The following is a 17,421-nucleotide window of genomic DNA, read 5'->3' on the forward strand; positions in this document are numbered from 1 at the left end:
TTGGTAGTGTTTCGCGCAGATTTACTGCAGTGATGTAAGTTTGTTGTTAACACTCTGTTAATCATAGTATTTTCTCATTTTGTGAGCTACGTTTTTTTTTAAAGGTTGAACGTATGACGTTGAAACAACGTTGCTATATCAACGTTGGTTCACTTTTCAAAATCAACAGTTGATTCAACGTTTATTCAATGTTGAAATGCCAGCTGGGGCATTCTTATATATTTCATCACTGAAGCATAATTCAGGTCTGAAAAGGTGGATGCAACACAGACCGTTAGAATGCCATTCATAAAGAGACTGTCTGCCCCCTTGTGCTCATAGATGAGCATGACAAATCAAGCAAATAAAACAGAAATCTGGTATTTAAAAGAGTTTATTATTATTTTTTCACAACAGAAATGCAAAACAAACTAGAACAACTGTTGCCCTGACACTATTATTAGGTCTGCACGATATAGGAAAAAATGTACATTGTAAATGTGTTTTTTTCGGCAATATATCTATCACATTATTAAACAATGCAGGGCCCATGACGTCACCAGCTCCGCACTCACCCGTGTGCTGTCTGGTGTCAGGACTGATCACGAGCTGAGTCTGAGTCAGCGCCGAGCACTGCAGCAAAACAACAGTAGTCTGCCCTTTAATTAGGCAATTAAATGGCTTTTTAAAATGTAAATTAGAGCATTTTTCTGCCATTAAAAGCGTGACTTCAGCTGCAACTGGAAATATCTGTGCAAAACTGTGCTGGACTGAGGTGCGAAGCTTTCGACACGTGCTCACGTTTACAAGCACGTGCCCAACCATGTGGATGGAGGCCATGCGGTTACCTCGTGTTTACTCCTGCAACCCACCCCCTCTCATGCTTCTCAGGCAGCAGCAGCCTGTCACTCACACACACACAGAGACAGCACTGTGTATCTACTTCTTGTGTCAAGAATCAAAACATTGCAACATGACGTGTTTGATTTAATTGCCTTAAGTGACATCACACCTCCTGTGATGACGATGCTTAAACAATATATCGTGCAGCCCTAATTATTATTATTATTATTATTATAACATCTGAATCCTCCTGGGTGTATATTAACAGCTGAGCTTCCAGTATAAAACACACAGTCTGCAGCCTTAACAGCTTAAAAACAGACTTAAACTATTCCAGCATCAACATTCACATTTAATCAGCAAAAACAAAGAACAAAATAATTACACTCAGTCAGAAAACGTTCAAACTAAATAAATACAAGATCATCACATACACTGCAATGCAACTGATCAATCACTGTGAAGTAAAAAAAATAAATAAAGTAATACATGAAAGAGCATGAACTGTATAAAGTAACATAGCAGGACAAATGGAGGTATTTGAGCAGATGATCATCTGGAAGTGTAAGAGTGTAGTGGTTCTTCATCACGCCTGAATAATGGTCTTGGCACTGAAAGCGAAGTAGTAGACCAGGATGCCGATAGCTGCAGCCAGGACTTCTGTAGACACCCAGGGGCCACTCCACGCTCCCTATAAACACAAACATAAACATAGGTATAGATTAATACTGTGCTCCATTTAAACACTGATATTTATTTATAGGTATATGGTTAAGTAAAATGAACATTGTTAAATCCCATTCCATCTGGAATATAATCAGACAGACAGACAGACAGACAGACAGACAGATAGATAAGGAACACTCTGCGCAGAGTCAACCCACGGAAAGCTGCAGGACCAGACAACATCCTCGGTAGAGTGCTCAGGGAGTGCGCAGACCAGCTGACAGATGTTCTCACGGACATCTTCAACATCTCCCTGTGCAGCGCCACTGTCCCAACGTGCCTCAAGTCCACCACCATCGTCCCCGTGCCGAAGAAGTCCACAGTGTCCTGCCTCAATGACTACCGTCCCGTTGCACTTACACCCATCATCATGAAGTGCTTCGAAAGGCTAGTCATGAGGAACATCAAGACACAACTGCCCTCTTCACTGGACCCCCTGCAGTTTGCGTATCGTCCCAATCGCTCCACGGACGATGCCATCACCACCACCCTTCATCTCTCCCTCACCCACCTGGAGAAGAAGGACACTTACGTCAGAATGCTGTTCATAGACTTCAGTTCAGCATTCAACACCATCATCCCACAGAACCTCATCAGGAAGCTAAGCTCGCTCGGCCTCAACACCCCCCTCTGCAACTGGATCCTGGACTTTCTGACGGGGAGACCCCAGTCAGTCCGGTTTGGGGGCAGCACCTCCAGCTCCATCACACTGAACACTGGGGCCCCCCAGGGCAGTGTCCTGAGTCCTCTGCTGTTCACCCTGCTGACTCATGACTGTGCTGCAAAACACAGTTCTAACAGCTTTATCAAGTTCGCCGATGATACAACCGTGCTGGGTCTCATCACCAAAGGCGACGAGTCAGCATACAGAGAGGAGGTGCAGCGGCTGACAGACTGGTGTACAGTCAACAACCTTCACCTCAATGTGGACAAGACAAAGGAAATGGTTGTTGACTTCAGGAGAGCACAACACACCCACTCTCCACTCAACATCGACGGGTCCTCTGTGGAGATTGTTAAGAGCACCAAGTTCCTTGGTGTCCACTTAGCAGATAACCTCACCTGGACCCCGAACACCAGCTCTACAGCCAAGAAAGCCCAGCAGCGTCTCTACTTCCTCCGGAAGCTGAGAAAGGCCCGTCTCCCTCCACCCATCCTCACACTCTTCTATAGAGGGACCATTGAGAGCATCCAGAGCAGCTGCATCACTGCCTGGTTTGGGACCTGCACCGTCTCTGACCGCAAGACCCTCCAGCGTATTGTGAGGACAGCTGAGAGGATCATCGGCGTCTCTCTCCCCTCCATCACGGACATTTACACCACCCGCAGCATCCGCAAAGCAACCAGCATTGTGAATGACCCCACCCATCCCTCACACGAACTGTTCTCCCTCCTGCCTTCGGGAAGAAGGTACCGCAGCATCCGGTCCAGCACGACCAGATTCTGCAACAGCTTCTACCCCCAAGCCATCAGACTCCTCAACTGCAGAGACTGAACTGATGGTTTTCTGTACATGCACACACACTCTTACCCCACTTACCCCAGAAAATGGAAAGCACTAAAAACCCTACTACCTCACTGGACTCTATTGCACACTGTGTAATAGAGTAATTACTACCTCACTGGTCTTTTTTGCACACTGCATAATTTGCACACTGTCTTGTTATTTATTATTCTTTGTCTGTATTGTGTTGTATTGTCTGTCTGCACTTTTGTACTGTTGCACTATTGTTCTGTCTACACTGTGTTTATGTGCACCATGGTCCCTGGAGGAACGTTGTTTCGTTTCACTGTGTACTCTGTATATAGCTGAAATGACAATAAAAACCACTTTGACTTTGACTTTGAGATACTTTATTTATCCCAAAGGAAATTTAGGCATCCAGCAGCAACAACACAATACAATAAGAAACATACTAAACATAAATTAAAACACAGAAGAATAGAAAATATATAAGGCTATAAAAAACGTATTATACAACGTAAAGATCTATCTATAAACGGAGCAGTGCAATAAATAATTAAATAATTAACAGAGCAAAGTGCAATGTGCAATGACATTGATTATAAAACTGACTGATGTGCCATAGAAATATAAATATAAATATGCATATGTTACAAAATAGTTCTGAGAAGTGAATATGTGAATACCCAATCATGAGTGAACGTACTTGAAATTAATTGAGGTTGGAAAAGTGAAGGTGTAAAGAATTAAGAACTAAGTGGTTGAATAATAAAACTCAGTCAGCAGCAGCGTCCCGTCCCCGATGGGAGGAGTTAAAGAGTCTGATGGCTCTCGGAATAAAGGATCTTCTGAGTCTGTCTGTTGTGCAGCTCTGTGACAGCAGTTTGCCACTGAACACACTCCTCTGCTTCATGATGGTGGTGTGAAGTGGGTGACTATCATTGTTCATGATAGAAATCAAGAGGAAGATGGATGATCACAAGCCATCAAACAAAGCTAAACCGCTTGTATTATTGCAGCAGTAGTATATGGCATAAGGTCACCCAAAAGCAGTGTGTATGACTGGTGGAGGACAGCATGCAAAGAGGCATGAAAACTGTTATTAACAATTAGGGTTACATCAACTATTGAATTTTGAACTCCTCCTGAGTCAAAGCATTAGTACTGTTGTTTCTAAATTAATATGTACTTGTTTTCTTTGCATTATTAAGGTCTAAAAGCTCAGAATCTTTTGCCTAATTTTGATCATCTCATTTTCTGTAAATAAATGCTCCAAATTACAAAATTTCTATTACGAATCAAAGTCTTAAAAGTTCAATAAAATACCTTGTAGAATAAAATTCTTTATTTGCTCCTCGCTTAGGATGCCACTTAAAAATGACAAAAATACAACAATGCCAGAAATAATAATCTACATATAAAAATACTAAATTGTTGTTAAATGTGCATAAAAGATTGTAATATGTACATTTTTACAGTAATATATGACATGGATATTATTTTGTCAATATTTTGGTTTGTCAGGAATGTTGTCAGTAGTTTATAAAATAAAACAGCAATGTTTATTTCACTCATTATTTACCTATAAATAGTCAAATCAGAGAAACTGATAATTTTAGTTGAAACTGATCATTTTTAAAGTGCGATATTACACATTTCACCAGAAAAAAAATCAATTTGTGAATGAGAGACTGATTAATAAAATTCATAGTATTTGATAGAAATGCACTAAAATTATAATTTCTGGCCAAAACAAACAAAACGAAACACAAGGAATTTTTTATATATATAAATTTTGCCACATTTTTTACTGTTGCATGAATTAAGTAGGGGACTAACTTATTATTATTAATAGGCAGGTGGTGCTAATGTTATGGCTGGTCAGTGTATATTGACAGTACGTGAGATTAAAGTAAGGGCTCATGTTAAACTCACTCTGTGATCCACGTTGACGGAGAAGAGGGGTTTAATAGTGTCTATGTCCTCATTATTCCTCTGTGCCTGGAACACACACACACACACACACACACACACACACACACATACGCATTATTTCACACTGTAATAAAGGAACGTTATGCATACAAGGCATGTGTTGTGTTGCCAGACTGTGCCAGCCTACCTTCCGCAGGGCACTGTAGGACTCCTCGTCAAAGAATTTGACCTGGTACGTTCCTGAGCTAGCCTGCTTATGAGGGAGACTCCATGAAACCTGGTAGAAAGATAATCAGATTCAGATTTAGACATAGTGTACACGCAAGTACATTAAGGCTATGTTCACATTGAAGGTAAAAGTGGCTCAAATCTGATTTTCTGAACAAATTCAATAGTTATTTCTGGCTGTTCACATAATCCTTTTATTTTGGATCATATCTGACATATGTCTGAATGGTGCACGGTTTGTGACACGCATGCAAAAAAAACAGAAAGTGCTCTACCTAAAGTTGAGAGTTCAGATTCTCTGCCCAATCCCAGCCCGACCCGAGGCCCGAGTTGGGTCGAGATTTCCCACCACTTTTCTCAGGTCGGGTCGGGCTCAAGAAAATAATCTGTGACATAGGCGTCTGTTTTTAATGCTATTTTTAATTTTCTACAAAGTTAATGAGTGATACTCATAATATAGCAAAGTGACAAATCAAACTAAAAAAAATATATATATATTTTTTTTATTTGCACAAGTGCACAGTTTGTATTACCTACTTGACTTGCAGCACTGTTCTAATTTTTCATGAGAGAAATCTGTGTAGATTAACATCCAGAGCTCGTTTAACTTTTCTGACTCGTCCAAAAATATTTTTTAAGAATTACAATTTTGTTTACTAAACTTAGCCAAGTCTCACCCCCCAGGGACCAGACTTGCTGAATTAGAAGGGAAACATGGTGACACCCCTGTTCCTTACTAGTGCTGCTTAAAATGAGCTTTATAGTTCGGTGCGCCACATGTATAAAGGTAGACCAGAAAATAAACATTTGGTACTAGACTTGATCCTACGTCTTATAATAATAAAATGTGTTTTGCAAAAAAATGATAAAAAAAAATGTATAATATTCAGAATTTGTGAGGGTGCTTTGTATCAGCAGATACTTAAAAATCTGACACTGGTATCAGAGCATCCAAAGTACACATAAAAACGTAAAAAATAACTGTTTTTCAGCAGCGATTGTCTCCAACAGGTGCACAGACACACCACTGCCAACTAGTGTTTAGGTGGTGTAATTGCAGAATGACGCACATGCACCAATGCACAAGTATAAACGCTTACAACAGCGTAGACGACCAGCACAGGTTACAGCACAGAGTCTGAGATAACCCGAATTAGAAGCATAAATAAACAACAACAGTACTAAATACTGTCCACTAACCTGGAACTTTCCTACATCCTGGCCTCTGGTCACAGGAAACTGCCTTCCATTTACATCAGCATACAACGCCACACTCTACAGAAAATTAAAACAATACAGTTAAAAATAACCAATTATTTACAGACATCCTCCTTAAGCTGCACAGATATGAAGCAAATCCCAAACTACCTGAACTCCATTAGCACACGCCAAACTGAGCTCCACGATGAAGACTGACTCAGAGGAGATGACTGCATCATTAGTAGTGTATGTGGACGGGGTGATGACTGGATCCAGGCAACCCTCCCCTAAACACAGGTCAAAAAAAAAAAATTAGGGGAATAAGTAGAAACATTGGGTTAAAATTAACTATCCACAGTGAAATTGAATATGACTTTATTGCGCGAAGTGATATTTTAAATATTTGTCTATTTATTATAATAAAATAAGTGAAATATTTACACCAAACAATAACAATGTTTCCTATAATGCAATCATATTGCAACCAGCTGTAATAGACTAATTTCAAAAAGATAAAAGGGGCTACAAATGTTCAATGTTCAATTCCGTAAATATATATTTAGTTTAGCTTTGTCTTTGCGCTTTCTTTAAGCAAAAATTTAAGACTACATTTAGTACATATAATATCAATCACTAAGGCTTTAAATTAAGGTTTTGATTACTATTGGCCCATTTATTTACTTTGTCCCACAAAAGTACACAATATATGAAGAAATCAGACTTCATTATCAGAAAAAAACAGCTAAAGACTTTAAACAATAGACCTTAAAAAGAGATAGGCCAACAAATGTAACACGACTTCCTTTACAAATTAAATATTTTAAATGCTATAGTTCCACAAAAAGTATATATTAAACTAAAATACTGTTTAATTCACTGTTTATCAGTTTATCACATTTCCCTTGGTTCTCCAGTGAACAATTATATTCAGTTCAGTGTGTATTAATATTATCCTTTAAGCTACAGTATTAATATGTTCAAAAGGGCTTTATTGCAATATATACTTATATTGCAATAAATATTTTTAGCTTAGTTTTGTCTTTGCGTTTTTTTGTGAGCGCAAAAATTGAAAAATACATTTATGCTATTTAATTTGTGTATTAGTTCAAAAAAGTGGATGAAAACAAGTTTGAAAAATGAAATGACTTTGGTGGATCCATAATGGCAATAACATCTGTAATATTTATTCAATATTGCTATCAGGATCCTAATATAGAGATTAGAGATTAGGGAGCAGATGTGATATTTAGTGTTAAAAAGTGTAAAAAAAATAACTTTAAATTAACTATAAAATACTGCAAGATGAACAGCAAAAGGATGCTGAATCAATGTTATTTTTTTGTATCTCTAATGCATGAATTCACGTGTTATGGTTGTATATGCATGCTTTGTATTAAACTTTACTTACATTAAATATGTATTAAAAAATATACACATACAGTACCAATCAAAAGTTTGGACACACCTCTTCTTTTCATTCAACTATTAACGTTAATTAAACAGTGCAGTGCTGCAGTGTAAATGCCTGTACAGTACAGTACAGTACAGTACAGTACAGTATATATGAATCAGTATTGCAGTAAAACTCAACGAGGCTGAAGTTGGTTTGATATTCGCAGCTCCAGATTCGTTTGGCTCGATATTCGCAGCCTCGTATTCCCCGGCTGAAGTTGGTTTGATATTCGCAGCTGCCGCTTCACTGAACCACCGTGAACTAAAGGGAGCGTTCACAAACACCCGCTGTTTATATTAAACACCTCACAGATCAACACTGAAGGAGACAGAATGAAGAAAAGCAGTACATCTGTTTATTAACAATGTAAATATACAATATATTATTAAATATGATTTTGTATATTGTAAAATATTTATTTTAATTACTGAATTTATAATTATATATTACAATAAATAATTAAATATATATTTAATAAAATTATATTTTAAAAGCCATTGCGCTCAAATAATATGAGGCAGATGTTCAAGTGTGATTTTGAAGAACTTTTTCATGTTGGGCCAGACCAAATACACATGATCTGAAGAGTACTAGTCTTCTACTTTAAGAAAAACCTGGAATTAGCCTGGCCCGAGCTGATTTTATATTTTAAAATGAACTGGCAATCTTTGAAAGACTTTTTCATCTTGGGCCAGAACACATACACATCAGATGAAGATAACTACTCTCCCACTTTGAGGAAAACCTGGAATTAGCCTGGCCCGAGCTGATTTTATACTTTAAAATGAACTGGCAACATAGCATACCAATTCATAATGCACAATTTTTTTATGTAAAGCTGATGTTCTAGTGTGATTTTGAAGGACTTTTTCATCTTGGGCCAGACCAAATACACATGATCTGAAGAGTACTAGTCTTCTACTTTAAGAAAAAGCTGGAAATAGCCTGGCCCAAGCTGATTTTATACTTTAAAATGAACTGGCAACATGGAATACCGATCCATAAAGCACAATTTTTTTATGTAAAGCTGATGTTCTAGTGTGATTTTGAAGGACTTTTTCATCTTGGGCCAGACCAAATACACATGATCTGAAGAGTACTAGTCTTCTACTTTAAGAAAAAGCTGGAAATAGCCTGGCCCAAGCTGATTTTATACTTTAAAATGAACTGGCAACATGGAATACCGATCCATAAAGCACAATTTTTTTATGTAAAGCTGATGTTCTAGTGTGATTTTGAAGGACTTTTTCATCTTGGGCCAGACCAAATACACATGATCTGAAGAGTACTAGTCTTCTACTTTAAGGAAAACCTGGAATTAGCCTGGCCCAAGCTGATTTTATACTTTAAAATGAACTGGCAACATAGCATACCAATCCATAATGCACAATTTTTTTTTTATGTAAAGCTGATGTTCTAGTGTGATTTTGAAGGACTTTTTAATCTTGGGCCAGACCAAATACACATGATCTGAAGAGTACTAGTCTTCTACTTTAAGAAAAAACTGGAATTAGCATGGCCCAAGCTGATTTTATACTTTAAAATGAACTGGCAACATGGAATACCGATCCATAAAGCACAATTTTTTTTATGTAAAGCTGATGTTCCAGTGTGATTTTGAAGGACTTTTTCATCTTGGGCCAGACCAAATACACATGATCTGAAGAGTACTAGTCTTCTTCTTTAAGGAAAACCTGGAATTAGCCTGGCCCGAGCTGATTTTATACTTTAAAATGAACTGGCAACATGGCCTACCGATCCATAATGCACAAAAAATTGAATATAAAGCTGATGTTCTAGTGTGATTTTGAAGGACTTTTTAATCTTGGGCCAGAACAAATACACATGATCTGAAGAGAACTAGTCTTCTACTTTAAGGAAAACCTGGAATTAGCCTGGCCCGAGCTGATTTTATACTTTAAAATTAACTGGCAACATAGCATACCGATCCATAATGCACAATTTTTTTTATGTAAAGCTGATGTTCCAGTGTGATTTTGAAGGACTTTTTCATATTGGGCCAGACCAAATACACATGATCTAAAGAGTACTAGTCTTCTACTTTAAGAGAAACCTGGAATTAGCCTGTACCAAGCTGATTTTATACTTTAAAATTAACTGGCAACATGGCATGCCGATCCATAAGGCACAAAAAAGTTTAATTTAAAGCTGATGTTCTAGTGTGATTTTGAAGGACTTTTTAATCTTGGGCCAGACCAAATACACATGATCTGAAGAGTACTAGTCTTCTACTTTAAGTAAAACCTGGAATTAGCCTGGCCCAAGCTGATTTTATATTTTAAAATGAACTGGCAACATGTAATAACGATCCATAATGCACAAAGTAATTGAATATAAAGCTGATGTTCTAGTGTGATTTTGAAGGACTTTTTAATCTTGGGCCAGAACAAATACACATGATCTGAAGAGAACTAGTCTTCTACTTTAAGGAAAACCTGGAATTAGCCTGGCCCGAGCTGATTTTATACTTTAAAATGAACTGGCAATATGGAATACCGCTCCATAATGCACAATTTTTCTTTATGTAAAGCTGATGTTCCAGTGTGATTTTGAAGGACTTTTTCATCTTGGGCCAGACCAAATACACATGATCTAAAGAGTACTAGTCTTCTTCCTTAAGGAAAACCTGGAATTAGCCTGGCCCGAGCTGATTTTATACTTTAAAATGAACTGGCAACATGGCCTACCGATCCATAATGCACAAAAAATTGAATATAAAGCTGATGTTCTAGTGTGATTTTGAAGGACTTTTTCATATTGGGCCAGACCAAATACACATGATCTAAAGAGTACTAGTCTTCTACTTTAGGGAAAGCCTGGAAATAGCCTGGCCCAAGCTGATTTTATACTTTAAAATTAACTGGCAACATGGCATACCGATCCATAAGGCAGAAAAAAGTTTAATTTAAAGCTGATGTTCTAGTGTGATTTTGAAGGACTTTTTAATCTTGGGCCAGAACAAATACACATGATCTGAAGAGTACTAGTCTTCTACTTTAAGGAAAACCTGGAATTAGCCTGGCCCGATCTGATTTTATACTTTAAAATTAACTGGCAACATAGCATACCGATCCATAATGCACAATTTTTTTTTATGTAAAGCTGATGTTCCAGTGTGATTTTGAAGGACTTTTTAATCTTGGGCCAGACCAAATACACATGATCTGAAGAGTACTAGTCTTCTACTTTAAGAAAAACCTGGAATTAGCCTGGCCCAAGCTGATTTTATACTTTAAAATGAACTGGCAACATGGAATACCGATCCATCATGCACAAAGAAATTGAATATAAAGCTGATGTTCCAGTGTGATTTTGAAGGGCTTTTTCTTCTTGGGCCAGACCAAATACACATGATCTGAAGAGTACTAGTCTTCTACTTTAAGAAAAACCTGGAATTAGCATGGCCCAAGCTGATTTTATACTTTAAAATGAACTGGCAACATGGAATACCGATCCATTAAGCACAATTTTTTTTATGTAAAGCTGATGTTCCAGTGTGATTTTGAAGGACTTTTTCTTCTTGGGCCAGACCAAATACACATGATCTGAAGAGTACTAGTCTTCTTCTTTAAGGAAAACCTGGAATTAGCCTGGCCCGAGCTGATTTTATACTTTAAAATGAACTGGCTACATGGTATAACGAGCCATAATGCACAATTTTTTTTATGTAAAGCTGATGTTCCAGTGTGATTTTGAAGGACTTTTTCCATCTTGGGCCAGACCAAATAAACATGATCTAAAGAGTACTAGTCTTCTACTTTAAGGAAATTTTGGGATTTGCCTGGCCAGAGCTGATTTTAGACTGCACAATTAATTGGCAACATGGCAGCACAAAAAAAATATTATTTAAAGCTGATATTCCAGTATGATTTTGGACTTTTTTTTTCAGACCAAATACACATCAGATGAAGAGTTCTGGTATTCTCAAAATCAATGCTTTATACTCATTATTTCTGTGCAAAATGGCTTTCATGTCACGTTGCCAATTCATTTTAAAGGATAAAATCAGCTCGGGCCAGGCTACTTCCAGGTTTTCCTTAAAGTAGAAGACTAGTTCTCTTCAGATCATGTGTATTTGTTCTGGCCCAAGATTAAAAAATTCTTCAAACTTGTACTGGAACAGTGGCTTTTTTGTGCAAAATGGCTTGTTATACCATGTTGCCAGTTCATTTTAAAGTATAAAATCAGCTCGGGCCAAGCTAATTCCAGGTTTTCCTTAAAGTAGAAGACTAGTACTCTTCAGATCATGTGTATTTGGTCTGGCCCAAGATTAAAAAGTCCTTCAAAATCACACTAGAACATCAGCTTTACATAAAAAAATTGTGCATTATGGCTCGTTATACCATGTTGCCAGTTCATTTTAAAGTACAAAATCAGCTTGGGTCAGGCTAATTCCAGGCTTTCCTTAAAGTAGAAGACTAGTACTCTTCAGATCATGTGTATTTGGTCTGGCCCAACATTAAAAAGTCCTTCAAAATCACACTAGAACATCAGCTTTACATAAAAAAAATTGTGCATTATGGATCGGTATGCCATGTTGCCAGTTAATTTTAAAGTATAAAATCAGCTTGGGCCAGGCTAATTCCAGGCTTTACCTAAAGTAGAAGACTAGTACTCTTTAGATCATGTCTATTTGGTCTGGCCCAAGATTAAAAAGTCCTTCAAAATCACACTAGAACATCAGCTTTACATAAATACAATTGTGCATTATGGATCGGTATTCCATGTTGCCAGTTCATTTTAAAGTATAAAATCAGCTTGGGCCAAGCTATTTCCAGGTTTTCCTTAAAGTAGAAGACTAGTACTCTTTAGATCATGTGTATTTGGTCTGGCCCAAGATTAAAAAGTCCTTCAAAATCACACTAGAACATCAGCTTTATATTAAATTTTTTTGTGCATTATGGATCGGTAGGCCATGTTACCAGTTAATTTTAAAGTATAAAATCAGCTCGGGCCAGGCTAATTCCAGGTTTTCCTTAAAGAAGAAGACTAGTACTCTTCAGATCATGTGTATTTGGTCTGGCCCAAGATTAAAAAGTCCTTCAAAATCACACTAGAACATCAGCTTTATATTCAATTTTTTTGTGCATTATGGATCGGTAGGCCATGTTGCCAGTTCATTTTAAAGTACAAAATCAGCTTGGGCCAGGCTAATTCCAGGCTTTCCTTAAAGTAGAAGACTAGTACTCTTCAGATCATGTGTATTTGGTCTGGCCCAAGATTAAAAAGTCCTTCAAAATCACACTAGAACATCAGCTTTAAATTAAACTTTTTTGTGCCTTATGGATCGGTATGCCATGTTGCCAGTTAATTTTAAAGTATAAAATCAGCTCGGGCCAGGCTAATTCCAGGTTTTTCTTAAAGTAGAAGACTAGTTCTCTTCAGATCATGTGTATTTGTTCTGGCCCAAGATTAAAAAGTCCTTCAAAATCACACTAGAACATCAGCTTTACATAAAAACAATTGTGCATTATGGATCGGTATTCCATGTTGCCAGTTCATTTTAAAGTATAAAATCAGCTTGGGCCAGGCTATTTCCAGGTTTTCCTTAAAGTAGAAGACTAGTACTCTTTAGATCATGTGTATTTGGTCTGGCCCATGATTAAAAAGTCCTTCAAAATCACACTAGAACATCAGCTTTATATTCAATTTTTTGTGCATTATGGATCGGTAGGCCATGTTGCCAGTTAATTTTAAAGTATAAAATCAGCTCGGGCCAGGCTAATTCCAGGTTTTCCTTAAAGTAGAAGACTAGTACTCTTTAGATCATGTGTATTTGGTGTGGCCCAAGATTAAAAAGTCCTTCAAAATCACACTAGAACATCAGCTTTATATTCAATTTTTTTGTGCATTATGGATCGGTAGGCCATGTTGCCAGTTAATTTTAAAGTATAAAATCAGCTCGGGCCAGGCTAATTCCAGGTTTTCCTTAAAGTAGAAGACTAGTTCTCTTTAGATCATGTGTATTTGTTCTGGCCCAAGATTAAAAAGTCCTTCAAAATCACACTGGAACATCAGCTTTACATAAAAAAAATTGTGCATTATGGATTGGTATGCTATGTTGCCAGTTCATTTTAAAGTATAAAATCAGCTTGGGCCAGGCTAATTCCAGGTTTTCCTTAAAGGAGAAGACTAGTTCTCTTTAGATCATGTGTATTTGTTCTGGCCCAAGATTAAAAAGTCCTTCAAAATCACACTAGAACATCAGCTTTAAATTAAACTTTTTTGTGCCTTATGGATCGGTATGCCATGTTGCCAGTTCATTTTAAAGTATAAAATCAGCTTGGGCCAGGCTAATTCCAGGTTTTCCTTAAAGTAGAAGACTAGTTCTCTTTAGATCATGTGTATTTGTTCTGGCCCAAGATTAAAAAGTCCTTCAAAATCACACTAGAACATCAGCTTTAAATTAAACTTTTTTGTGCCTTATGGATCGGTATGCCATGTTGCCAGTTAATTTTAAAGTATAAAATCAGCTCGGGCCAGGCTAATTCCAGGTTTTTCTTAAAGTAGAAGACTAGTTCTCTTCAGATCATGTGTATTTGTTCTGGCCCAAGATTAAAAAGTCCTTCAAAATCACACTAGAACATCAGCTTTAAATTAAACTTTTTTGTGCCTTATGGATCGGTATGCCATGTTGCCAGTTAATTTAAAAGTATAAAATCAGCTCGGGCCAGGCTAATTCCAGGTTTTCCTTAAAGTAGAAGACTAGTACTCTTCAGATCATGTGTATTTGGTCTGGCCCAAGATTACAAAGTCCTTCAAAATCACACTGGAACATCAGCTTTACATAAAAAAAATTGTGCTTTATGGATCGGTATTCCATGTTGCCAGTTCATTTTAAAGTATAAAATCAGCTTGGGCCAGGCTAATTCCAGGCTTTCCTTAAAGTAGAAGACTAGTACTCTTTAGATCATGTGTATTTGGTCTGGCCCAAGATTAAAAAGTCCTTCAAAATCACACTAGAACATCAGCTTTATATTCAATTTCTTTGTGCATTATGGATCGGTAGGCCATGTTGCCAGTTCATTTTAAAGTATAAAATCAGCTTGGGCCAGGCTAATTCCAGGCTTTCCTTAAAGTAGAAGACTAGTACTCTTCAGATCATGTGTATTTGGTCTGGCCCAAGATGAAAAAGTCCTTCAAAATCACACTAGAACATCAGCTTTACATAAAAAAAATTGTGCATTATGGATTGGTATGCTATGTTGCCAGTTCATTTTAAAGTATAAAATCAGCTTGGGCCAGGCTAATTCCAGGTTTTTCTTAAAGTAGAAGACTAGTACTCTTCAGATCATGTGTATTTGGTCTGGCCCAAGATTACAAAGTCCTTCAAAATCACACTGGAACATCAGCTTTACATAAAAAAAATTGTGCTTTATGGATCGGTATTCCATGTTGCCAGTTCATTTTAAAGTATAAAATCAGCTTGGGCCAGGCTAATTCCAGGTTTTTCTTAAAGTAGAAGACTAGTACTCTTCAGATCATGTGTATTTGGTCTGGCCCAAGATGAAAAAGTCCTTCAAAATCACACTAGAACATCAGCTTTACATAAAAAAAATTGTGCATTATGGATTGGTATGCTATGTTGCCAGTTCATTTTAAAGTATAAAATCAGCTTGGGCCAGGCTAATTCCAGGTTTGTCTTAAAGTAGAAGACTAGTACTCTTTAGATCATGTGTATTTGTTCTGGCCCAAGATTAAAAAGTCCTTCAAAATCACACTAGAACATCAGCTTTACATAAAAAAAATTGTGCATTATGAATTGGTATGCTATGTTGCCAGTTCATTTTAAAGTATAAAATCAGCTCGGGCCAGGCTAATTCCAGGTTTTCCTCAAAGTGGGAGAGTAGTTCTCTTCATCTGATGTGTATGTGTTCTGGCCCAAGATGAAAAAGTCTTTCAAAGTTTGCCAGTTCATTTTAAAGTATAAAATCAGCTCGGGCCAGGCTAATTCCAGGTTTTTCTTAAAGTAGAAGACTAGTACTCTTCAGATCATGTGTATTTGGTCTGGCCCAACATGAAAAAGTTCTTCAAAATCACACTTGAACATCTGCCTCATATTATTTGAGCGCAATGGCTTTTAAAATATAATTTTATTAAATATATATTTAATTATTTATTGTAATATATAATTATAAATTCAGTAATTAAAATAAATATTTTACAATATACAAAATTATATTTAATAATATATTGTATATTTACATTGTTAATAAACAGCTGTACTGCTTTTCTTCATTCTATCTCCTTCAGTGTTGATCTGTGAGGTGTTTAATATAAACAGCGGGTGTTTGTGAACGCTCCCTTTAGTTCACGGTGGTTCAGTGAAGCGGCAGCTGCGAATATCAAACCAACTTCAGCCGGGGAATACGAGGCTGCGAATATCGAGCCAAACGAATCTGGAGCTGCGAATATCAAACCAACTTCAGCCTCGTTAAAACTCACCGTTACAGAGGCAGAAGAGCAGCGCGAGGATCAGCCCGGGTTTAATCATTATTAAGGTTTATAGTGTTTATTATTAGATCAGTACAGTACAAATCCAGCAGCGCTTTTCTACAGGGAGCAGATCACAGCAGCACACCGGGGGAAAGCCACATCAGCTCCGCAGCGTCCAGATGACGTATAGCTTAGCGCTGAGAATTCTGGGTAATGTAGTTTTAACAGAACTACAAAAAAAAATACAGCTCTGAAAAATTAAGACGACTTATGTTTCTGAATCAGTTTCTCTCATTTTGCTATTTATAGGTTTATATAGTAAAATAAACATCGTTGTTTTATTCTATAAACTACAAAAACAATTTCTCCCAAATTCTTAATAAAAAATATTATAAGGAGAAATTTCTGAAATAAGAAAAAAGATGCAGAGCTTTCAGACCTCAAATAATGCAAAGAAAATAAGTTCATATTCATAAAGTTTTAAGAGTTCAGAAATCAATATTTGGTGGAATAACTCTGGTTTTTAATCACAGTTTTCATACATCTTGGCATCATGTTCTCCTCCACCAGTCTTACACACTGATTTTGGATAACTTTATGCCTTTACTCCTGGTGCAAAAATTCAAGCAGTTCAGTTTGGTTTGATGGCTTGTGATCATCCATCTTCCTCTAGATTATATTCTAGAGGTTGTCAATTCGGTAAAATCATATACTGTATATGGGTAAAATTAAAGAAACACATCATTTTTGAGTGGTCTCATTTTTTTCCAGAGTTGTATGTCATATTCCACTGAATAAGTGCCATTTCTGTCCCCAGCAAATTACATGTATTAATGTGCATACAAAATAACTTGAAAATACATTTTATTACTAAGCATAGTGTCTTGCACACTGAACTAATAGCAAAATAAGATATTAAATTAAAATAAAAATAGCATTCGTTAGCTGTCCCCACTCTCTAACTTTAAACTTTACCATGAAATATAATTATTAAAATCCTTTTTTTTTTGCATTGTTGTGTGACTCTAAATTCCATTTATGCTTTAAAACTATTTTTGTCATTATAAATCCATAACGTTTAATTTAAAATACACATTTTAGTTGTGTCCCTGTGTTTCACCCAGTCCTCTTACTG

At 36.9% G+C, this 17,421-nt stretch overlaps 1 protein-coding gene across 2 annotated transcripts; it reads right to left on the bottom strand.

The window, feature by feature from the left end:
* Window positions 1-355: 355 nt before the first annotated feature.
* LOC103044981 (translocon-associated protein subunit delta) lies at window positions 356-16,457 on the bottom strand. Of its 2 annotated transcripts, XR_007425116.1 has the most exons (7): window positions 16,296-16,457; window positions 6,545-6,663; window positions 6,377-6,451; window positions 5,136-5,225; window positions 4,949-5,014; window positions 1,707-2,059; window positions 1,401-1,513 (listed from the first exon to the last, which is right to left on the bottom strand). XR_007425116.1 is itself a non-coding variant. In XM_022665814.2 (6 exons), exons 1-6 carry the CDS (start codon window positions 16,342-16,344, stop codon window positions 1,409-1,411), a joined length of 504 nt encoding a protein of 167 aa, XP_022521535.1. In that variant the 5' UTR covers window positions 16,345-16,457; the 3' UTR covers window positions 356-1,408. The 2 variants fall into 2 exon arrangements, 1 of the variants encoding a protein (XP_022521535.1); XM_022665814.2 differs by lacking the exon at window positions 1,707-2,059 and having other exon boundaries at window positions 356-1,513.
* Window positions 16,458-17,421: the final 964 nt, after the last annotated feature.

The sequence above is a fragment of the Astyanax mexicanus genome, chromosome 1, assembly GCF_023375975.1.
Source record: "Astyanax mexicanus isolate ESR-SI-001 chromosome 1, AstMex3_surface, whole genome shotgun sequence".
In the NCBI taxonomy this organism is placed as follows: Eukaryota; Metazoa; Chordata; class Actinopteri; order Characiformes; family Acestrorhamphidae; genus Astyanax; species Astyanax mexicanus.